Consider the following 24,706-nt stretch of genomic DNA (forward strand, 5'->3'; position numbering starts at 1 on the left):
GGCCCACGTAGGTGGGATGCGGCGGGGAGAGGGGTGAGAAGCCGGCAGCCTGCAGCGTTTGACGCCCGGCCCGGCGGGACTCGGGGCCGCGGCTGGAGGAATGGGGGGCCGGAAGCGCGGATGCTAGGGGGCGCCCACAGCTCTTTTGCGGTTCGCGGTCGGGAGGGACCGGGCCCGCCCGGCCGCGCGCGGACTCCGCCTCCAGCGCTCTCGGCACCGCCCCGGCCCCTCCTCCGTCAGCTCTACCCCGGGCGCGCCTGGCACGCCGGCCGCAGCTGTCCTAGTGGCGGCCGCCGGATCCTGAACCATGCGAGTCGCGGGCCTGGGTGCGCTCCCGGGGCTGGCGCTGCCTCTACTTTTGGCCGGGGTCGGGATGTTGACGGCTGCTTCGCCCCCAGCCCCGCCGCTCTTCAACGTGAGCCTGGACGCGGCGCCCGAGCTGCGCTGGCTGCCGGTGCTGCGGCACTTTGACCTGGACTTCGTGCGCGCCGCGATGGCACACATTCTTGGGTGAGCGCGGGCGCGCGGGCGCTGGGGGGACCCTCGGGACACCGGTCCGCGTGCGCAAGCCCACACGCGCTCTGCCCACCAGGCTGTAAACCGAGCCGCTTTACCCCTCCCCTCCGTGACGGTCTTGCCCTCTACCCCAACCTCCTCACTGGCCTCAGCAGGGTGCAAGGGCAGCGGCGACGAGAACTGGCATTTGCTGCTGTTCTGGGAGGCGTCCGGCTCGAGGAGGCTTGAGGACGATCGGGGCGGCTGGTTTGACTTTCAAGTTTGGTGTCACCAGTGATACGCGCTTCCTCCAGCCATTCTGGATCAGGGTGGTGCTCAGGTTGTCACCCGTTTGCTCAACTCAGAGTAGAGAGCTCAGCCCACACCCTCCTTGCAAGCCTCGCGAGCCCCCCAAGTCCGCCCCTTTGGGGACCACGCTCTCTCGCCCTACCTCCCCTTCCGAGTTTTCTTTTTCCCTCTGGGATGCTGCGGGTTGGGTGATGTGCACCCTGGGCCGTCGGCCCCTCTGGGAAAGGGAGGAACCTAGCATTCACCCCTAACGATAAGAGCTTTAGGAAGCACCCCACCACCGATACACACACACTGACACCCCTTCGGCCTCTGAGCAGGTCAAACATCCTCGCGGCTCTTCGTTTTTAGGAATAGGGTCCCCAAGTGGGTCCACGCGTTGATTGGAAAGGTGGTCGGGGAGCTGGCTGCCTTCCTGCCCCAGCCCTTCACAGATGAGATCCGGGGCATGTGCGAAGTCCTGAACTGCGACCTGGCCGACTGCCTGCTTCTCAACCTGGTTTACGAGACCACCGCGTGAGTGTCCCGCGCTAGCGTGGGTTAACTGGGATTCACCGGGGACTCCTGTCACATCTGGGTGGGAGGAGACATACTTCCAGTGCGATAAAAACAGGGTGCTGACTGGGCTGTCCTGAAACCTCCAGTGCTTCCTCTTTGCCTCTCTGGATAAATCTGAGCAGCAGATCATGGGCTTCGAGAAGGAAGGCCGCTTCTCTGAATCAGCATTGAACTTTTCCTCGAACTGAAGCCCCTGTTTCCTACCCCCACCAAACCGGTATTATTCCACTTTACAAACTCTGCTCAACAGGTACTATAACAGGAAGTTTTTACAACTAACCCCACTCTCATCCAGACTGTCTAACCAAGCGACCCTGCAGCCTTATAATGCAGGGGGTCATCCCAGTCCTTATTTGTCCCTCTGCATTTATCCCTCCGTGTTGGTCATGGTTAGAGATCCTGACTCCTCTATCAGAGGCTGGACCCTCCAGGGTCAGGGTCATAGGGAACACTGTTCTGGCTAATAGTGAGATCCAGTATTTGGTTCACAGGGTGGGCATGATAAAATGGCACACAGAAGTGAAAGCACTTAAGAGTGTGTGGTTGATCCCAGACCAAGTTCAGGGAGAGTCTTAAGTCTTTCCTGGATTAGTAGGAGGTCCTGGAATTGACCTGGTTTCTGTCTTCAGGATTTACTGTTTTGCCACCAGACCAGCCGTATCTAGCAACATACTTAATGGCTTCTACTGCCAAAAGATGATGGGGCGGGGGTGGGGAGGAGTGTATTCTTGGGATAAGCAAGCTTTACCGCCCTCTGGCATCTTCCCTGCACACCTAGGCAGGTTAGGTTAAGAAGCACTGAGTGCCTCCCTCTTTAAGGAAACACACAGATGAGACACACACTTTTTTGCTTTTTTTTTTTTTTTTTAATATTTGAGAGAGAGTGAGAGACAGAGTGTGAGCTGAGGAGGTACAGAGAGAGAGAGGGAGACAGAATCTGAAGCAGGTTCCAGGCTCTGAACTGTCAGTACAGAGTGCAATTTGGGGCTTGAACTTGTGAACCATGAGATCATGACCTGGGCCCGAGTCTGACGCTCAACCAACTAAGCCCTCAGGCACCCCATAATTTTCTTTAATGTTTATTTTTGAGAGAGAGAGAGAGAGACAGAGGCTGAGCGGGGAGAAGCAAAGAGAGAGGGAGACACAGAATCCAAAGCAGGCTCCAGGCTCTGAGCTGTCAGCACAGAGCCGGACATGGGTCTTGAACCCATGAACCGCGGGATCACGACCTGAGCCAAAATTGGACACTTAACTGACTGAGCCATCTAGGCGCCCCCCCCCCCACACTTCCTTTTTTAAACAAACAAAAAAATTAAGTAACATTTATTTTCTCCTATTATAAAAGTAATATGTAATCAATATAGAAAATTAGTACATACAGAAAAGTATAAAGAAAATTAACTACAATCCTGTTACTTAGAAATGACCAAAAGCCCTTCAGAGTACTTCCTCTCAGTTTTGTTTGTGTGGATATACATATCTTTTCCCAGAATTGGGCATGCTGTGTGTGAGTATTTTCCACTGTATGTAATTTAAGGTACATTACATATTCTCAGAGGAATTGGACATGTAGATATCTTAACAAAGCTCTTCCTCTTTTCCTCAGAATACTTCTCTCTGGCTGGTGGTTCTTAAAGGATCCTTTTCTCTTATTAGCTCTGTGCTGGGAGCCCCGAGGGGACAGGAAAAAGACCAAGCACAGAATGGTTTAAGGACCATTGTACTTGCTCTGAGAAATTCATAGAAGAGAAGTAAGTTTGAACTAGCTTTGAATGGTATGTTAAATAGACCACACACTGCCAAGCAGAGGAATAAGCGAAGTTCAGGGGTCCAGCTGAGGCCAGAATGGGTCAGTTTCAAATTTAGATTTAGGATGAAATTCTCCTTCAGTATGTTTTCAATGCCATTTGTGTTGAAGGCAAAGGTCTAGTAACACCAAACGAACACTGATGAATTGTGCCAGTTGTGCTTTTCATCTTGAATTCTGGATCCATATTCTTATATAAGGATCATATACCATGTGTATCTATTACAAGGAGAAAAGTTGTTTTACTTTAAGGATCTATCTTTTTAATGAAAAATTCATTTTCCTTTGTCTTATTTTTCTCATTCATTCATACTGTACTTTTCTATTTTTCCAGATTCTGCACCAGTATTGTGGCTCAAGACTCCAAAGGCCACATTTACCATGGCCGGAATCTAGATTATCCTTTTGGAGATTTCTTACGCAAGTTGACCGTGGATGTGCAGTTCTTAAAGAATGGGCAGGTATAGTTCGTACAGTATAAGATTCAGATTCAGAAGTCAGAGAGACTTGCTAACCAAAGTCAGCAATCATTAGGATGGCCTGCTGGTTAACGTGTAAGACACAAAAGACATCAGGGGCATCTGGGTGGCTGGCTGTTAACTGTCCGACTTCACCTTGGGTCATGATCTCGCTGCTCAGGAGTTCATGAGAGCCTCATGAGAGCCTCCGCATCAGGCTATGTGCTGACAGCTCAGAGCCTGGAGCCTGCTTCAGATTCTGTGTGTCTCTCTCTCTGCACCCCCCCACTTGCGCCCTGTCTCTCTCTTGCTCTCAAAAACATGAATAAATGTTAAAAAAAAGAAGAAGAAGAAAAGACAAAGATACAAAAGACATCAAACTCCTGGAAAAACAAAACCGCAAGAGGTTTGTGTCAATTATGCTCCTAGGAAGAAGGGTCATTTATGATTATTGAGCTTCTACTTAAAGAGGTCAACCAGTTTTCCTTAGGGAAATCTCTCTTGGGGTTTGATCCCTCGTCCACTTACCCTGCTGAGTCAGCTCTTTCTTTGTTCAGACTGCTTCTGGAATAGGGAGGGGCTCTGTGATGTAATGGCTAGAAACAGCCAACTTTGAAGTCTGAATTTGAATCTGGTTTGAATTCTGCTTCTTCCTTTGAGAACATAGGAAATTATTTAGACCCATTTTGCAGACACAGCTCAGAGAGGTTAATGATTACTTTGTGGAGGTAGTTATAAAGGTTACATGAAGTAATGTCTGCAAAGCATGTGAAAATGATTGATAAATAGTGGCCAAATAATAAATGGCCCTTCACTCTACAAGTACTTCCACAGCACTCTGTTAAGTATGATCTTTAAAAGTTATACTTGGATCAGGGCGCCTGGGTGGCTCAGTCTGTTAACCGACTGACTTCGGCTCAGGTCATGATCTCACTGTCTGTGAGTTCAAGCCCCACATCAGGCTCTGTGCTGACAGCTCAGAGCCTGGAGCCTGCTTCGGATTCTGTGTCTCCCTCTCTCTCTCTGCCCCTTCCCTGCTTGCATGCACACGCATGCACACGCACGCACACGTGCTCTCTCTCAAAATAAATGAATAAACTGAAAAAAAGGCAACAAAAATGCAGAAATACTTCAAGCGAAAGTTTCTCATTTTTTCATTTCATCCCTTCACCACTGTTAACAATTTGATTTATAGCTGAAGAATTACTTCAAAAATATTTTTAAGTTGTAACAATGACAATATACATGCATACTGAATTCCAAATCTACTAAGATGTTTTCTAAGGTTTATTTATTTATTTTGAGAGAGAGAGAGAGCAGGAGAGGGGCAGAGAGAGAGAGGGAGAGAGAGAATCCCAAGCAGGCTCAGCGCTGTCAGCGCAGAGCCTGATGTGGGGCTTGAATTCATGAACCTTGAGATCATGACCTGAGCCAAAATCAAGAGTTGGATGCTTAACCGATTGATCCAACAAGTGCCCCTAAAATGTTAGCAGTTAATACTGGATGATGGGACCGTAATTATTTTCATTGACTACTTTGTGCTTCTCTCCATTATTTACAGTGAGCAAAAATTCTAGTTAGACAAAGGAATAAATGCAGCAAAAATAGATTATTCCAACTGCTCCCTCTAGAATTCACCCTGTTACTGCTTTGTTTGTTCCTATGTATCCTGGAGCTCCCATGAGAACTAGCCTGCAGGTGTGGCTCTACTCTTAGTGCTCAAGTTGTGATTACCAAGTCAAACAGTTTACCCTTGAGCATCGTCTTTCTGCTAGGGGCTCATGGCCAAGAAATTGTTTTGCTAAATTAACAACAGGTTATCCACAAAATAATTAATCTCTTCTTCTTGTCTGTTCATAATTTTAAAAAATGTTTATTTATTTTTGAGAGAGAGAGAGTGGGAGAAGGGCAGAGAGAGAGGTGGGAGGACAGAGGATCTGAAGCAGGCTCTGTGCTGAGAGTGGAGAGCCTGATACAGGGCTCGAACTCATGAACTGTGAGATCGTGACCTGAGTGGAAATGGGACACTTAATCAACCAAGCCATAATTTTTAAATCATTTTCACATACCGTTTCTCATTAGATCCTCACCACAGCCCTGTGAGCAGCCACAGTCAACATTTTCATCCTCATTTTCCAGATGAGTGGAAAATGTATTACATTTAATTACATGAGTGTATCATGTATTATAAAATACCTTGGAAACTAACAATGTGATTTTAATTTTCAAACTTTAATTTGCTTAGCCCTTCAAGAGTGACACTAATGTGAGAGTCAGTGTATCATGTGAATGAAGTGACAATATAATTACTTTTTTTCTTCATATAATTATGTTTTGTAAAGGCTTTTAGAGGCGAGGTAGGATTATTCCCCTTTTACTGCCATGAATGGAAATGGGGAGAATTCATGGAAAACCCTCAATGAGTCTGGAAAAGGTCATTTATAAGGCCAGTGCATTTCTCCCTTGCAATTTAGCTATCATAAATTAATTTTACAACCAGATGACGGTAGATGGGGCACCTGGATGGCTCAGTTGGTTAACCGTCAGACTTCGGCTCAGGTCAGGTCAGTCAGTGAGTTCGAGCCCCCTCCCCCTCCCCCCTCCCCCCAGGGCCCCGTGCTGACAGCTCAGAGCCTAGAGCTGCCTTGGATTCTGTCTCTCCCTTGCTCTCTGCCCCTCCCCCGCTCACGCTCTGTCTCTCAAAAATGAATAAATGTTAAAAAAAATTTAAAAATAGGGGTGCCTGGGTGACTCAGTCGGTTGAACTTCCTACTTCGGCTCAGGTCATGATCTCACAGTCCTTGAGTTCGAGCCCCGCCTCGGGCTCTGTGCTGACAGCTCAAAACCTGGAGCCTGCTTCAGATTCTGTGTCTCCCTCTCTCTCTGCCCCTCCCCCGTTCATGCTCTGTCTCTCTCTGTTTCAAAAATAAAATAAAATATTAAAAAATAATTAAAAAATAAAAACAAAACCAAAAAACCCCAACCAGATGAGATAGAAATAAGAAATTTAAAAAATTACAGACTTAAAATTCAGCTTGCTTTCTTTTCTTTTTTTTTTTTTTTAAACTAGGCTCCATGCCCATTGTGGGGATTGACCTCACAATCCTGAGATCCAGAGTCAAATGATCCACTGGGCACCCCTTGAGATTTAGCTTTCTAAGGAAAAATATTAACGTAGGCCTGTTTGTTTCTCAAAATATAAAAATATTAGTTAACCTTTATTGAATGGGTATTATTCTATCTCTTTTAAAAATGAAGTTAAGGACAGATGGGGGGCTCAGTTGGTTGGATGTCTGACTCTTGATTTTGTCTTAGCTTATGATCTCACAGTTCATGGAGGCCAGCCTCACATCAGGCTCCATGGTGACAACATGGAGCCTGCTTGGGATTCTCTCTCTCTCCCTCTCTCTCTGCCCCTCCTCCACTCTCTTGCATGGTTTCTGTCTCTCTCTCTCTCTCTCTCTCTCTCTGAAAATAAATAAATAAACTTAAAAAATGAAATCTGGTATGTGTAGTAACTGCTAGAGTTTGATTTTTCTCCTTATAGTAATAGAGTGGTATCTTGCAATCATTGGAACTCATTACCTAAATTTAAAGTGGGAGTGATCCCTGTAACTCATGGGATAATCATGAGGATTAAATGAGAGATACATATAAAATAAATTTTTTAATATTTAAAATGTAAATATGATTATTACAAACAGTTTCACTTCCCCTTACCTCACAGAGCTTACAAGATGCATGATATTTATCTCTTATAATCAAATCAACACAAGTTTTTAATCAGAGCCCATTTGCCATTTCAGGGTTGGAGTTTCTCAGTCTTTTTGGGGTATGATCCCCTTTGGTGAAGCCTGTGATCCCTTCTCAGAATGTCTTACAGTACATAAAATAAAATGCATGGATTACAAAGAAAACCAGTTACATTAAAATGTAGCCATTTTAACATTAAAACAAAATGTTTAAGCCATTTAAAAATGTTTCTCAACACATTAGTAAACGTTAGCAGTGTATCTAATAACTACCATAATTTCAGGGTAGTGAGAGGTATGAGTGGTATTTCAGGATATGTAATTATATCAAGATAGGTATGACACCATTATATATGTGAAAATATCTGCAGTGTCTACAGGTGGCAGAATCCTAGGCACTGCTATGACCTCATGATTTGTTGGCATGCATCCCTTACTGAGGGAGGGAAATCTCAGGAATGGGTGAAAATAAAGCTGCACCTTTTTTTCCCATATTCAAGATCACAGATCCATTGACTTGTATTCATGGAATCCCAAGGTTATACCTTCCGAAAGGCTCTTTGAGAGATTTTATTATGTTGGAACTTATAAGAAAAAAAATCCATGCGTGAGACAAAACAGATGATTTCAGTGTGTATTTGGCTGGATTGGCAAAGTGATACCTTACCTCTTGATTTCAGGTTGCATTCACGGGAACCACGTTTATTGGCTATGTAGGATTATGGACCGGTCAGAGTCCACACAAGTTTACAATTTCTGGCGATGAACGAGGTAATCAAAACAAATTCCTGAGCGTTTTCAGCCATAGTCCTGGTCAATTCTATCCAAGTATGCTTCATTTGCTCCCCCACCTGAAAGTATGGACAAACACCTACTACACTACCTAACCGGTACTTCCGTTCTAGTTGGGGAAAGAGACAGTGTGCATAAAAGCAATGAAGATGATTTCAGGTAGTGTTAAGTGCTACAAAGCAAGGAAAACTAGAAGATGTAATAGATAACAAAGGAGGGGGTTGGGCCGTTATTACGGGTAATGGGATCCAGGAGCCAGGTCTGCAGAAGCTGGGGAAATTCTAGAAACAAAACATCCCTGGCGGATTCTAGAAACAAGAGAGGGTAGTGTAGTTACAGCATGGGGGACTGACATTGGAGGTGGAGATGAAGGCTGAGGCCACGGTGAGGGTCACAACAAAGAGCTTGGATTTTAAGTGTAATGGAAGCCCGAGGAGAATTTTAGGCCAGGACGTGAACAGATCTGATTTATATTTCTTTTTTTTTTTTAATTTTTTTTTTCAACGTTTATTTATTTTTGGGACAGAGAGAGACAGAGCATGAACGGGGGAGGGGCAGAGAGAGAGGGAGACACAGAATCGGAAACAGGCTCCAGGCTCTGAACCATCAGCCCAGAGCCTGACGCGGGACTCGAACTCACGGGCTGCGAGATCGTGACCTGGCTGAAGTCGGACGCTTAACCGACTGCGCCACCCAGGCGCCCCCTGATTTATATTTCTAACTATCACTTTGGCTGCTAGATAGCTAGAAGCTGGATTGTGTTGGGTTAACGTGGAAGCAGAAGACTGTTAGGAAGCTGTCATGGTAATCCAGAGGGTATGTGTTGGTGTTGTATAGGCAACATCTATAAAGCACTCTGTAGTTCACTGTGCATTTTCTTGTACGTTTTCTCAGTAGACCTCACAACCGTCCTGTTAGATAGGCAGGGCTGATATTATTAGCCCCATTCATTATGCGGAGGAAGAAACAGGCTGTGACGTGAAGTGACAGCTGGTAAGCAGGAGAGGTGCTTCTCAAACTGATCGCCTGGGTCCTGCCCAGTTGCTGTTTGTTATATGACTGTACTGCCATTCCCCAAGGCTCAGGGGATCTCATTCAGTTCTCTGGGAAACCCACAGTTCAACAAACTCATGTCTCCGTCCTCAAGAACTTGCAGCTGAGCTAAGAAGAAAGAAAGTTTAGTGTTGGTCATCTGATGAAACCCTGACTGACTTCACGTTGTTGTTTCCTTTAGTTAGGTCTGTTCTTACCTTTTTACATAAGTCTCTAACAGGAAGATGCTGGTTGAGTCTATCAATGCTCAGTAGTTAGTTCTTTATCCTAATGGGTTTCTTCAGCATTTTCCCAAAAGTCTTTTATGAGTGAGACAGGTTCTCAATCAGTGGTACTCAAACCACAGCATGACACTTACTAAGGTTCTACCTTAGTAAAACCTTAGTAAAACTGGCTGTAAACAAGTGTATATTTATTTAAAAGCTGGGCTTTGTTTCCATCATCTTGTGACTCAAATTGTTTAACAAACTGATTGGTAGAACCTAATGTACAAGTAGTTTAAAAATAACTGAGTTATTCTTGTGACATGTACGTTTAACTAAATACTGTCAAACTGCTTTTTCAAAACTTATTTTATCATTTTAATGAAAAGTAGTTATCTTTTAATCTGCTAAGATTGAGTTAAAATTCCTGAACAATAAGATAACATCGCTTGGTTAATAGAAGTGAGATACTCAGGTTTCTGGACATTATGGAGAGTGCCATAATGGGAAAAGGTATGGATAGGAGGGGGGCTAACAAATGGCATAGAGTTTAGGGAGGCTTAACAAACCACCTGGCAGTTAAGATCTGACTCCAGAGCCAGCCTGCCCAGTTTGTCTTGGTGCGGTCCCTTGCTAGCTTGGTGACCACAACCAAGGTGCTTAACCTGTCTGTGCTTTAGTTTCCTCCCCTGGAAAGTCAGGGATGATGGTGGCTGCTGTGAGGATGAAATGATTCATGTACGTGAAGCACCCAGAGCGATGCTTGGCACAAAGTAAGGGCCATGGATGCATTTGTTGTCATTGTCACATCTCTGGGTCTGACCTCTGAGCCCCAGACTGGAGATGCCTTCTCGGCGAGGTGCGAGGTGTCTCACACTTGACTTGCTAAGCCAATCTCTTGTTTTTTCTTTTCCCCTTTTCTTGCTCTCACTCTGGCTCTACCCAGATCTGTTCCTCCCCTGGTTTTCCATGCTTCAGGATATGGCAATTGTACTGCACTGATTGTACCGGGAGGATTTTTTGATCCCTCACTCTCTGGGTCTTGTCAGCTCTACCAACAAAACTAGATTGTCCCTGGCCATTTTCTCCACCTCCACTGCTCGGCTAGCCGTTCAGGTTCACACCTGAACTGCTGTAGTCGAGGTTCGTGTGGTCTCACTGCTTCTCACTGTCCTATAATTCTTTCTCTTCCCAACAGAGGGCATGATCAGGTTGTTCCCCTGTTCAAAACCCGTAATGAATTTCCATTTCACTTATAACAAATCCAGAGTCCCGACTCTTACCCTCAAAACTCTATGTGGCCACCTGCTACACCTTATTTTGTGCCTGTCTCCTTCTCCCTCACGGCACCAGCATTTTTCTTTTTCTGATATCTCCCAAGCTTGTCCTCCCTCGCCTTAGGGCCCTGACAGCCAACCAAGCCTTCTATCTGAAATGTTCTGTCCGTCTTAGAGCAAATGTCTACAACACAGAGAGGCTATCTTTAACATTCCTCAAAGAATCCTCACTCATCACTCATGATTATATTATTCTGTTTTATTTCTTTCATAATAGTTATCAAAATCTTGTTTGCTTAACAGCACACTAATTTCACTGTTAAATTCCAGGGGTCTGGACTAGATCACAATATGGCACATAGCAAATGATCAGTGCTTACGTCTTAAATGAAGAGTTCTCTTAGGAAATAAATCCTCAATGATTTTTTAAGATGTTAAAAAAATAATCTTGGAGAATGATTGTAAATTTGTATACTTTTTAAAATGTGAGCCCAAATCAAACTTAAAGTTCTGAAAGATATGTATTCTAATCCCTTATTGAGCCACCTCTCTTGATAGCTATGTAATTCTGTTTTGCTTGGGATAATTAGTAGAATTATTTCCTTTAACACAATTATCATTGTTTCTAGGCATGAAAGATTATATATATATATATATATACATATATATATATATATATAAAGTATATATATACAGAATGTTCATGTATGCATGTATATACACACAGAACATTTCCAAATCCCTGGAAATTTGTAATATGTGTAATATGTAATATATGTATTACATATTTTTATGTGTGTCATGAAATTTGGGCTTTATCTTTGAAAGCTGCATACCAATAAAATTACTCTCATCCACTAACTTTTCTCTCTCATCAGCTTGTACTATGGGGAAGAAATAAGATTTAAGGAATTTTAAAATGTGGCACGTGGGCAACAATTCATATATATACTTATTGTTCCTTCTTCAACTCGGCAGATGAAGGCTGGTGGTGGGAGAATGTGATCGCTGCCCTTTTTCAGAGACACTCCCTGATCAGCTGGCTTATCCGCACTGTGAGTACTTCCCCTGTTGAGCCCACCACACCCTAACTTCATCCTCTGTGTGCGTGTTGTAATGCTCTGTGTCATTTCACAATATTATTTTTCATGTAGAAAGCTCCTAATAATCAAGGTTTGCAAACAAAAAAGGATTACAAAATCACATCAAACTTTGTGATAATAAGTATCAAAGATAAACAGGGCTGGACACTAATTAAAGGAGTAGTTATGAATTATAAATTTCCGATTATAAAATAAGTCATGGGCATGCAACCTGCAGCATGGCCACTATAGTTAATAATACTGTATTGAATAGTTGAAAGTTGTTAAGGGTAGATCTTAAAAGTCCTCATACAAGGGAAAAAAAATTTGGTAACTATGTATAGTGACAGATGTTAGTTATTGTGGTGATCATTTTGCAATATATGCAAATATTGAATCATTACATTGTATGCCTGAAACCAAATACAATGTTATATGTCTGTGCCGACAGCTCCCAGCCTGGAGCCTTCTTTGGGTTCTGTGTCTCCCTCTCCCTCTGCACATCTCCCACTTGCGCTCTGTGTGTGTGTCTCTCTCTCTCAAAAAATGAATAAACATTAAAAAAATTTAATGTTATATGTCAGTTAAAGACATAAATAAGTGATCAAGATAGATTTTAATCAGTAGTATACTATACCGTTGCAGTAGGGAAAAGTGTCCAATGTGAACTGAACTCAACTTTGACTTATACAGAGGTGACTGGGTGTTTTAAAGGGAAAATGAGGGAATTGAGAGGGGTGTCAACAGGGGCTCAGTAGAGTCAGAGAAGTGAAACTTTACACAAAAAGTGGAAGAGAGGGGTTGTCCATGAAAAGCCTATCTGAGATTCCTAACTGGTGCTTTTCAAAGTTAGCTTCCTACCCTCCTGCAGAGACTGGAAAACAGGGGCCCCAGTTTTAAGTGTTGTCTGGAACAAATAGTAAATTCTTTGGGCAGCCTTATTTTCTCAGGCAGCGCTATAAGAGGGGCTAGGGTCACCTTAGGGATGTAGCCTTGAGCTGTTAGAAACTATGTTAATTTTCTGATGAGTGGATAAATAAGATGTAGTGTATATATACAACGGGATATATACAACTCAGCAATGAAAAGTAATGAAATCTTGCCATTTGCAACAATGTGGATGGAACTGGAGGGTATTATGCTAAGTGAAATAAGTCAGTCAGTCAGAGAAAGACAGTTATCACATGTCTTCACTCATATGTAGAATTTGAGAAACTGAACAGAAGACTATGGGGGAAGGGAAGGGGAAAAAAAAAACAGTTATAAACACACAGAGATACAAGCTATAGGAGACTCTTAAATACAGAGAACAAACTGAGGGTTGATGGGGGGGCAGGGGAGAGGGGAAAATGGGTGATGGGCATTGAGGAGGGCACTTGTTGGGATGAGCACTGGGTGTTGTATGTAAGTGATGAATCACAGGAATCTACCCCCAAAACCAAGAGCACCCTGTATACACTGTATGTTAGCTGACTTGACAATAAATTGTATATATATATATATATATATATATATATATATATATATATATATGTATATATATATGACAATAAATTATATTTTTAAAACATAATAATAAAAATATAAAATAAAGCCAAGAATAATACCATGAAAAAAAATAAAAGAAACTATGTTAGTGTTTGTTCAGTCCTTATAGGCCAAGGTTAAGGCCTTATCAAGAAGGGGGCTCAGAGGATCCTAGCTAGTTTGGTCAAGGAGAGAATCTTTGTTGTAGGCCACAGTTTTAGCCTGTAGTTTTATCTAAATAGCTGATTGAGATAAGAGATGACATTATGCTTTTCTGCTGATAACAATGTCCCCTCCTTTTAGAGGGCAAATATCAGAATTAGCAAAGCAAAAAAAGGCATTAAGAAAGTAGTTCTACATACAACAGAAAGGAAGTCTGCTTTACAAGACCTATTAAGCAGCAAAGTTCCAGGCCACGTATAAATTGTGATTTCACTACAGTAAACACATTTTCAGGAGCTCATCTCTGGTGCACAGATCTGGTCCTGCCCAGCTTTAGCTTTTTTGGCCCTTCTTCCCCTTGCTTTAATATATATATATTTTTTAACGTTTATTTATTTTTGAGACAGAGAGAGACAGAGCATGAAGGGGGGGAGGGGCAGAGAGAGAGGGAGACACAGAATCGGAAGCAGGCTCCAGGCTCTGAGTCATCAGCCCAGAGCCCGACGCGGGGCTCAAACTCACGGACCGTGAGATCGTGACCTGAGCCGAAGTTGGACGCCTAACCGACTGAGCCACCCAGGCACCCCCCCCCCCCTTCTTCCCCTTGCTTTAAATAACCTTAGCCCCTCTGGACTTGCAGTGCTCCTCAACTTCTTACCTGGATACTTCCTGAAAATGGTGACAAACTATGCATCCTTCACACATTTTTAAGATGGCCTCTAAAACTTTTCATCATAAGATTAAAAAGCTACAAAAAATCCAGTGTATTGTAAATGTTGCCATTTAAAAATAAAACTGGAATTTACATCCACCTGGTGAAATCCAAACACCAAAATGATTTTTAAATGTTTTAGATGTAATTTACATACGGTGAAATGCACAAATCTTAAGGGTTTGGTTCAATGTGTTTTGACAGCTGTACATACTCATTTATCCATCCATGTAAGTACCAACAAAACAAGGTACAGAACATCCCCCAGTCCCTGGAAACTTCCCTCCTGCTCCATTCTAGCCAATTCCTAACCTCCTCTGACACCCTCCCTCAATGAAACCACACTGACCTCTATCACCACAGACAAGTTTGCCTGTTCTAGAACGCATAGAAATGAAATCCTGGAGTAGGGACTCTTTCTTTCACTCAGCCTAATGTTTTTCAAATTCATCCATGTTGTTTGTATCACTAGCTCATTTCTCTCTATTGCTGAAGATTATTCAGTTGTGTGAATATGACACAATTTATTCATTTTCCAGTTGATGGGCATTGGGCTGTTTCCAGTATTGGGCTATTATGAGTAAGCCTGCTGTAGAAAATCTTGTACAAGTCTTTTTGTAAACACGTATGTCCATTTCAGTTGAGTAAGTACTTAAGAGTAGAATTGCTGGGTCATAAGGTAGATGTATTTAATTGAGGTGCAATGCCATACGATTCATCTATTTAAAGTATACAACTTCCTGGTTTTTAGTACATTCAGAGTTGTGCAACCATCTCTACAATCAATTTTAGAACATTTTCATTACCCTTTAGCAGTCAGTGACCATTTCCTTCATTTCCTGAACCAAACAGATGAGGTACATGTTTCATCCTGACTTTTGCCACCTGAATGAAGTAAGTCACCACTGCCACCGGCGTTTCTTACTGACGTTCTTTGCTTTTTTTCTCGTAGGACTCTGTTAGAGGCAACGAATTACTTGATAGTAATCGTGGGATGGTATAGGCAACATAAAACAATGTTCCATCACTGCCTCGCTAGAATTTTGCTGAGTTCAGAACAAACCAGTTCAAGCCTAAATACCTCACCCTAGCAGGAATGCATGTACAGCAGGGGAAAGTCCACAAAGCCCTGCCGTGACTTGATGGTTTATGGTGCTGAATGATGGCACCTTTGCAGACACTAATATTTTGAATAGTTCTTTTGTTTGACTTTACCCCCACCCCCACCCCTGACACGGTGCCTTGGCCATATTCGGGATGGGTGAGCAGAAAACGTACTTTCCAAAAGTGGTACAGAGTGATTTTGAAGATGCAGGTGGGAAGGGCAGGCCCCATACCACAGGACCGTTCTTGAGCAGATCGGCTTAAGCAAGGAGCACCTATGGAAGCTGAAGATATGGAAAGTGATCCCCTTAATGGTCCATGCCACAGACCTTTGGAAGTCTTCACGAACCCCCGGGGGTAGGAGTATCAGCACACCCTGCTCTGATGCAGCATGCTGTCTTTCATCTCCAAGACTTTGCCAACTCTTCCATCAAGTTAGAGCTGCCCAACCCCACAACTATGACTTTCCGCCAGCCTGACTTCCATTTGTCCCTTTGGCCTCAGATTGTGCAATACCTCCCTGGAATACTTCCTTGATGCCCTGGGTGAGGCTGGGTCCCCTGCTATGGCTTTTGTAGCAACTCCTTCTTCTATGTTGACACTCCTTACCTTGTGTCAGCACTGCCCATTGACTTTCCTGTCATCCTTGGAAGTTTGGAGTGAACAAGGTTTGGTCAGTCATAGTCACTGCTCTGTTCCCCACACCAGCACTGTGCCTAGCACATAGTAGGTATTCAGAAGTACCTGTTGAAAGAACAAGTGGATGAGGAAACATGGGGAGTCCTTTGTGAAGGTGACCTGCCTAGAAAGCACACAGCCCATGTTTGGTGAGCCAGGCCTAGAACTTGTCAGCAGGTCTTTCCAGTTGTGAGAAAAAATCCTGCTGCTGTTGGCTGCCCACTGATGACATCGCAGGAGCCCTGATGACAGGAGGAGGAGGAGGTCAGAGCGGGTTAAGATGGTAGCCATGGCTTAATATATCAGGAGAATGTGCTTTGGCCCATTTGTCCATCAGTTGGTGTGGCAGATAACTGCCATGTGTGGTGATGCTAATGTGGGTTTGTCTCTTTGTTCAGACCCTGAGTGAGTCAGAAAACTTTGACGCAGCTGTTTATAAATTGGCCAACACACCCCTTATTGCTGGTGTTTATTATATTGTTGGTGGTGCGTCCCCTCGGGAAGGAGTGGTCATCACGAGGAACAGAAATGGCCCCGCAGACATTTGGCCTCTAGATCCTTTAAATGGAGCGTGAGTAGAATGAGAACTCATTTTGTATCAAGAATTTTTTTAATTGATGAAACTAGAGGTATTCTTTTTGTTTTCATATATTTCTTCTTCAGCTATGTGCCAGATGACCTTGGGTAAGACAAGATGATGTGCTTTGTTGTAGGTGGTTCCGAGTGGAGACAAATTATGACCACTGGAAGCCAGCACCTGAGAAAGATGACCGAAGGTAGACATCTATACACTTTGTGCTTTACAGTGCTTTCTTGGGGTCAGGAGAATGTGTCCTTTTTTTTTTTTTTTAACGTTTATTTATTTTTGAGACAGAGAGAGACAGAGCATGAATAGGGGAGGGTCAGAGAGAAAGGGAGACACAGAATCTGAAATAGGCTTCAGGCTCTGAGCTGTCAGCACAGAGCCCGACGCGGGGCTCGAACACACAGACTGCGAGATCATGACCTGAGAGGAAGTTGGACGCTTAACCGACTGAGCCACCCAGGCGCCCCTCTCTTTTTTTTTTAATTTTTTTTAACGGAATGTGTCCTTTAAAAAAAAAAAGTTTATTATTTTTGAGAGAGAGAGCAGGAAAGGGGTAGAGGTGGGGGGTGGGGGGGACAGCAGGCTCCCTGCTGACAGCAGAGATCCCAATGTGGGGTTTGAACTCACAAACCATGAGATCATGACCTGAGCCGAAGTGGGATGTTTAACCGACTGAGCCACCCATGTACCCCAGATGTGCCATTTTTGTGACAAGAACTGGAGAGGACTGCAGGTGCTGTCCCCTCCCAGAACATGTACCTGGGCCCCCTCACCAGTGTCTTGGCCAGGATGGGAGAGTGTAATGTGTAGTGGAGGGTCTTAGCGGTTGGTTGGGTGTTGGAGGGTAAGACTTGCCGTGGCCTCAGGGTCAGGAGGCCTGTGTTCCATCACCAGCTCTGTTAATGACTCACTGGGTTGCCTCTTGAGACTCTCTCTACTCATGTGTAAAAGGAAAGGACAGAACAAGGTTTGTGGTTTTCTGTGTAAGCCTTTTTTGGAAGGAAAACATATCCCTTAATGAAATAAATAAACCAGTTAGGGGCTTTCTTTGGCCCTTCTCATTTCGAAAGTTTTGTAAGTCATTGCATCCCCAAAGAGCAGGTAGTTATGTATTTCCCCCTGGCTTTACTGCCCCACGTGTTTGGGACAACTATTTATGCAACACATTTTCACCATCCCAGCTTCCTTGAGCAGATGGTGCCAGTAGGCCTGGCTGTTGAATTAATTTTGCCATGGTGGTCTGAGATTAGGCAGGAAGCATGTTTGAGGGCTGGAACCTTTTTTTGGTGAAAGGAGATCATGCAGTCAGGCCTTATCTTGAGCCTCCTGGTATGAGAGCTGATGGGATTCAGGGTTACCTGAGGTGCCCAGTAACCTCTGACCATTCTCCTTACAGGACGCCTGCCATGAAAGCACTTAATGCCACAGGCCAGGAAAACCTCAGCCTGGAGACGCTCTTCCAGGTAACTTCCATGGGGCGTGATGTCCAGCTTTTACCCTGGATGTTTGTTGTCTTTGTTAATAGTGATTAAAGCGTTGGAGTCAGTTTCACCTGGTTGAAAACATTTTTTAAAAGCCAGATGAATTAAAAAAAAAAAAAAAAGATGACATTTTGTGAACTTGTGTCAGTATAGACTAAAAAGTATTCATCTTCACCCAAGTGTTTCTGCATGTTAAAAAAATACACAGTTGGGGGTGCCTGGGTGGCTCAGTCGGTTGAGCCTCCGACTTCAGCTCAGGTCATGATCTCACAGCTTGTGAGTTCAAGCCCCACACTGGGCTCTGTGCTGACAGCTCAGAGCCTGGAACCTGCCTCAGATTCTGTGTCTCCCTCTCCCTCTGCCCTTCCCCTGCTCACGCTCTGTCTCTCTCTGTCTCTCAATAATAAATATACGTTAAAAAAAATTTTTTTTAATTAATAAAAAAAATAATAATAATTTAAAAAAGACACAGTTGTATATATGTTCACTGTTTAAAGGGAGAAAGGATTCAAAAGTCTAACTCTGTAGACCCCAAGACATGCTAGAGTGCTAAGTGCTTTTATTCTTCCTAGGGATATTCTACATGTATTTCTTCTACCTTTTTAATAGTCTTTGTAATATGATTGTTTCCTATGCAGGTTTTGTCAGTGTTTCCGGTTTGTAACAAGTAAGTGACACTTAAACACATCTGTTCATACGTCACCCCAGAATGGGGGTTCTGGGGGCCTCTACAAGTCAGGCTTTCTAGGTGCTGTGGACACAGCAGTGAATCAAACAAGTTGTCTGCTCTCATGGAACTAGCATTTTACTGGGGGGGAAGTAGGGAGGAGGTGGGGAGGGGGAGATAAACAAATATATCATAAGTCAGGTGAGAAGTCCATAAAGAAAAACAAAGGTAAAGAGGATAGAGGGATCCGGAAGGAAGAGGGCAGAGATGTGTTCATCCTAAGTCAGTCTGGTAGTTGGGACTGCCTTCACTGGTTATGAGCGCCGTAATTTCACTCTGTTAAAACTAAACTTTAGGGGCACCTGGGTGTGTCAGTCAGTTAAGCATCTGACTCTTGATCTCTGCTCAGATCACGATCTCATGGTTCATGGGATTGAACCCTGCTTTGGGCTCTGCGCTGACAGCACGGAGCCTGCTTGGGATTCTCTCTCTCTCAAAATAAATAAACTAAAAGTTAAAAAACAAAACAAAACTAAACTAAACTGTAGACGCTGTTGGCTTCCCTTTAACTTCCTAAAACTTTCTGCTACCACCATGCTCAGTCCACAGATAAATTAGCATCTATGCTATTGTTTCTTTGTTAGCCTGTGCCCTTGATAGTAGCATCCTGTGAGCACTGGCTTCTTGGGTCTAACAACCCAGGGTTTTACCCACATAGTCTTCTGAAGTGAAACCCTGGGCCGGAGCTGCCACTGTCACAGGAAGCTCTTCATTAAATCTGAGAGGCAGCCACAAGACTTATACAGGAAACTCCGAAGGTCCACTGTCTCCATCACAGCAAAGCTGGCTAGACCAACAGCCTACTTTTTATCACCATTCAAGGTGATGCTTTATTGTCTTACCCTCACCCAGGACTAGCTCATGGGGATGCAGACACTTTTTTTTTGCTTAGTGAGGTGGGGCTTAATTTAATGAAATGAAGGAGGAAGCATCTGCAAGTCAAAACAGTTTTATCTCCTTTTACTTCAATAAATTCCCAAACCCAGCATTTCCTACCCTCCCATCATTATTTTATTTGCTTTCTCCAAGGCAAGAATATCAAAATGGTCCTCTTCAGGAAATAGCCTAATACGGGCAAAACCTATAAAGTGATTTTTAGTTTCAAATACCCAATTGATTTTTTTTTCTTTGAAATGATCCTCCTTTACACGAATACAAAATAGTTTTCCTGATGGCCTCTAGAATAACTTTTGTATACAGGTACTTTTAAGATTCCTTAGCTGTGATGATATTTAAAAAAAAATTTTTTTTTTCAACATTTATTTATTTTTGGGACAGAGAGAGACAGAGCATGATCGGGGGAGGGGCAGAGAGAGAGGGAGACACAGAATCGGAAACAGGCTCCAGGCTCTGAGCCATCAGCCCAGAGCCTGACGCGGGGCTCGAACTCACGGGCTGCGAGATCGTGACCTGGCTGAAGTCGGACGCTTAACCGACTGCGCCACCCAGGTGCCCCGATATTTTTAAAACTGGTGGTTCATTTTGTATCATAATAGGAATGTATCTTCAAATTGTCCCTTGGAAGTTTTTTCTGTAAGTAGGGCCTGATAAAAAGATTAACACTAAAAAATTTATTCTGTGAGCAATATTCTAACAGCCAATACAGAAAAACAAATTAGCCAGTAATTTACCACTCCAGTAAATGAACCATTTGGGTAATAGGTGATACCCAGGGTTATGCTAGTAAACTAGCTTTTGGGTGGGAGCGGGTTTGGGGGGCCAAAAAACAAACCAAAGACCCCCATGAATTGTAGCATTAATTGACTTCCTGGTGTCAGTACTCCCACATAGCGTATTTCAAGCTTATGATTGGCTCCTGAACTTCCTACATGTTTAACAATTGGCTCTCACCAGCCTGTAGGAGCCAGCTCCAACATACAGCTGACTGTATCCCTTCCAGTAGGGCACAATTTTGCCCTTCTAATATTTTTTTGTAAAATAGGGTATTCTTTTTTGGGTGTTCTTATCGTTTTAAAAATAATTATATAAATGATAACTATATCTTTAAAACATTACTATTATAATAAAATACTATTATGATAATAAAATATAATAAAAATTACTATTATAATAAAATAAAATAAAAATAAAATTATATTTATTTTTAAAAAAGCATTGCTCATGCCATGAACAGCCCTGGTCATTTTAAACATGTGCCCCATAGCCAACTGAATATAGTGTAGTTGAGTTAAGCATTCTCTAGTTGTTAGTTTTTCCCCTATTAAAATTCTGAAATACATGTATTTGTACATCCCCCTTCCCCACCGCCCCACCTTTGGATTCTTTTCCCTGGCTGAATTCCCAGAATTCAGAGTAGAGTTACTGAGTTAAAGGCTATCAATGTTTAAATGGCTTAGGAAATATTTTGTCGAAATAGAATTAGAAATTGTAAACAGTTAACCAAGGAATATTTTTCTCTGTTGTATAACTGAAAACCTGAGAGGACCTGCATTTAAAGAATAACCACCATTGAGCCAGAATTAACACAGATCACTGACTCTCAGGCCCTTTGCTTAGAATGATTCCTGGCAATGGAAGCTCTTCCCTGTGTAAAGTTAGCAGAAAGAAGTCTGAACAGAAGCCGTTAGCTCTATGCTGCCACCTTGTGCTGTGCTACAAAATCACACTCACTTGCAATAGATCTCCATCCTCTGAGGTGGCTGTAAGCAGAGAAAATATTAAAGTAGTGAAGGAGGGGCTCCTGGGTGGCTCAGCCGGTTAAGCATCTGACTCTTGGTTTCAGCTCATGTCATGATCTCACGGTTCCATGAGTTCGAGCCCCACGTCGGGCTCTGTGCTGACAGTGCAGAGCCTGCTTGGGATTCTGTGTCTCCCTCTCTGCCCCTCTCCCACTTGTGTTGTCTCTGTCTCTCTCAAAACAAATAAATAAACTTATAAATAAATAAATAAATAAATAAATAAATAAATAAAGTAGCGATGGAGAAGAGAATTATGGCCAAAGCAAATAAGCTGCTGAATTCCCTTGGACTAGCTCTGCATGCACTCATAGTGCTGTCTTCAGCCAGGTGTACAATTTATCTGTGGGCCCCAGGGCCACTAGTTCTGCAACAACCCAGCTCCAAATGCTTTGAGCATGCATCTCAGCTGGTGATTGGGACAAGAGGTAGATGATGAAGGGAGTCAGGGAAAGGGGTCCTATTGTGTGTGTGCATGCATGCATGTGTGCTCATGTTGCTCAGGTCTCTTGCTGTGCAGTATGTTGAGTAAGTGATATTGCACTTTGCATCCTTAGATCTGGGTAAGATGTGATCCCTGAGATTTAGAGGCTCCACTCTGGCCTTCCTCTGACCGTCGCTTGATGTAAGGAGTCCACTGGGCCAGGAGCATTTGCCCAGCTAGTCTGGCCCAACTACCTAGTACCCTGGAATTCTCAGCCCAAAGAGCTCCAGGCCTGTGTGGTCCACTGTCCTGGGTGGTATTCTCCTGATGGCAGTGTGCAGCCACTGTGGATATCTGTGCTTGGTGGGTGGCCAAGGGATGGCTTTTCCCTGGGGTCATGCTTGAAGCCTGAATGCAAAGGCTGAGGTGTCCACATACGTGCCTTGTGGGATCGGGCAGAGCAAGGGGTGAGGGCCACAAGAGCTGGCATCCCTCACTGCCACAGTGTGGAACTCTGAGGAGTCTGAACATTTTAAATTTGAACTTGGCCTTCCATAGCATTGTCAAAATAGGAAGGACACTGTGATCACTTGCGTTATAAATTTTAAATATTCTGACATATATGGGCTTCTATTTGTATTATTGTCTTGGGTCCTGAGGACAATGGGGACAATTAGGGAAGGGCTTGGTGTTTTTTTTTTTTTTCCTCTTTGGAATATTAGAGGAAATGATATGTATATAAAAATTCCTCTCATCATTTTCAGTTATACAATTTATACTACAGTAATGAGTGCTGCTAACCCAGAGAAGTACACGACGAGGATCAGAAACCTGGGTTAAAAGTAAGTAAGCAGAAGAGTGGATTCCACAATGCTGTGAAAGTTTTGCTAGTTTATTGTTGGCGACGTCTGTGGGTGTGTGCTGGTATTTCTCACAGAACATGGTGACATCTTTAACATTTGTACGTACGGAATATGTTCTGACAGACATCCGGCAAATGATTGTCATTTGTGTCAGACTCGCGTCACTCTTAGGTATTTATTTTGAATTGTTTGTATGAGAGCTAATCTACTCTTGCCCGGTGTCCTTTGTCCCTTATTAAAACCTATTCTCAGGGCAAAGTGTTACCTCTTCACTTACACAGTATCTGGGAAGAGTGATAGTGAGGCAGGCCCAGCACATTTTCAACCTGAGAAGACAGATAATGAAGGCAAAGGACACCTGCAGAGTTTATTTCAGGCAATGGTGAGCCCATAGGTGAGGGGAGGGACATGAGAAAGCAGGAGTCCTTTCTGCTGTCCCTGAAACCAAACCCAGTTTTCCCTAATGCAAGGGTTGTCTGGAGCTTGTAAACCTGGCCTGATGTTTTAGTCATTTGCTTATCATGGGGGTGTTAAAAACCAGTGTTTGAATTAAGTACATGTATTCTTCTTCCCTTACAGATGATTTTTTAAAAACGAAACTCTCGAAGAGCCGTACGTTAAAAAACAAAGTAAAAGGATTGTATTATTTTAGGAACAATACGGGTTCTTTCCTCATTAAAGTTTTCAATCTTGTGAAGTGGGGGGCAGGAAGGCCCCTCTGGAGCTGGTTTTGGTAAAGTGGGTAATAGGCTTGCATTCACTTCCCTTCATCATTTGCCTTGACCCTCTCTAAGCTTAAGCTTTGTCTCAAAGATAGTTGGTCTCAGAGGTCAAGCCCTATCCTTGGGCTTTAGTTCCAGCTTCTTAGCACAATATGTGGCAATGTTGTCATACCTCAGCTTATGAAGAAATGAGCTGGCAAGACATTTTTGCTTATTATGAAGTGCTTCTGGAAGAGTCTGAGAAAAAAAGATTATTCGAAAAGAAATGGAGAAATGTGGTTTGAAGAGAGCCTGTTTGAATGTTCGTTAGCCTGAGCTTTGATCATGTATTTCCAATATGATGGGATTCTCACTTTTCATAATTTGTCTAATGTTTCTTTAAGCAGACCGATGGGCCTCCTTTTTCTAAATAGCTACTTTCTTACTGCTTTTTGAAAGCAGTTTGAAAACAAAATTATGTCTGATTGTCACTTTTCACTAGTTAATAAAATGTTGCAAGGGATGTCAGCAAGAAGAATAAAATTGTCTTCCAAGATACTGAATATTGTGTTCTCTCTACATTCTTACCCCTGACGTTGTGTGGTTCTGGACAGCTGTCCTGAGGAAGCAGCTCTGGGAGATGTTATTTAAGCGCGAGGACTGAGAGGGGTGCGTAGCTGTGTTGTAGAATTTGACTTTTTTTTTTTCATATGTATAAGAAAGAAACTTCTCTGAGGATGAAGTCAGAAAAGGTTAAAATGCATGAAAAATGAATCAATTGGATGTTCCTGTTTAGTGTTCCAGCAGGAACGAAGGAAAATGGAATGGCCGCAGGGAAGTGTTAGCCAGGCTTGGGTCACCGCTGCGTCACCATACTGCCCACCTCATTAGCAGCACACAATATTTATGTATCCTCGTGGCCAGAGTTGCATCACCGTTGTTAAATTTCCATCACCCAGTGCCCTTTTTAAAACCAAACATCAAGGGTAGTTTTCTTGCCAGACATGTCAAGTTGTGATTGAGACTGCAAATTTCTACTCAGTCACTTCTGTTCTTGTTTTCTCAACTGTAGACTCTGATCTTTGGATGGAAATTTGACGAATACCCTAATGTTAACCAGGCAACATGGAGGCAGAGAGGACTTTTCAGCAGGAAAGTGTTTTAAGTAATCCAAATGTCTGGTTCGTGTTGAGACCTGTGTTCCTTGTGCCGTGTGGTTTCACTACAACGTGTCTAGATATAGATTTCTTCTTATTTTG

The 24,706-nt window shown here is 43.2% G+C and overlaps 1 protein-coding gene across 1 annotated transcript; it reads left to right on the forward strand.

Moving 5' to 3' along the window:
• The first annotated feature begins 242 nt into the window (after window positions 1–242).
• On the forward strand, window positions 243–24,590 carry NAAA (N-acylethanolamine acid amidase). Its single transcript, XM_047857326.1, has 12 exons — window positions 243–510; window positions 1,156–1,320; window positions 3,504–3,630; window positions 8,060–8,150; window positions 11,683–11,759; window positions 16,368–16,540; window positions 16,683–16,745; window positions 17,952–18,018; window positions 18,675–18,703; window positions 22,648–22,725; window positions 23,326–24,116; window positions 24,520–24,590. Exons 1-10 carry the CDS (start codon window positions 308–310, stop codon window positions 22,721–22,723), a joined length of 1,071 nt encoding a protein of 356 aa, XP_047713282.1. The 5' UTR covers window positions 243–307; the 3' UTR covers window positions 22,724–22,725; window positions 23,326–24,116; window positions 24,520–24,590.
• The last annotated feature ends 116 nt before the right edge of the window (window positions 24,591–24,706 follow it).

This window comes from Prionailurus viverrinus, chromosome B1 (assembly GCF_022837055.1).
Source record: "Prionailurus viverrinus isolate Anna chromosome B1, UM_Priviv_1.0, whole genome shotgun sequence".
NCBI lineage: Eukaryota > Metazoa > Chordata > Mammalia > Carnivora > Felidae > Prionailurus > Prionailurus viverrinus.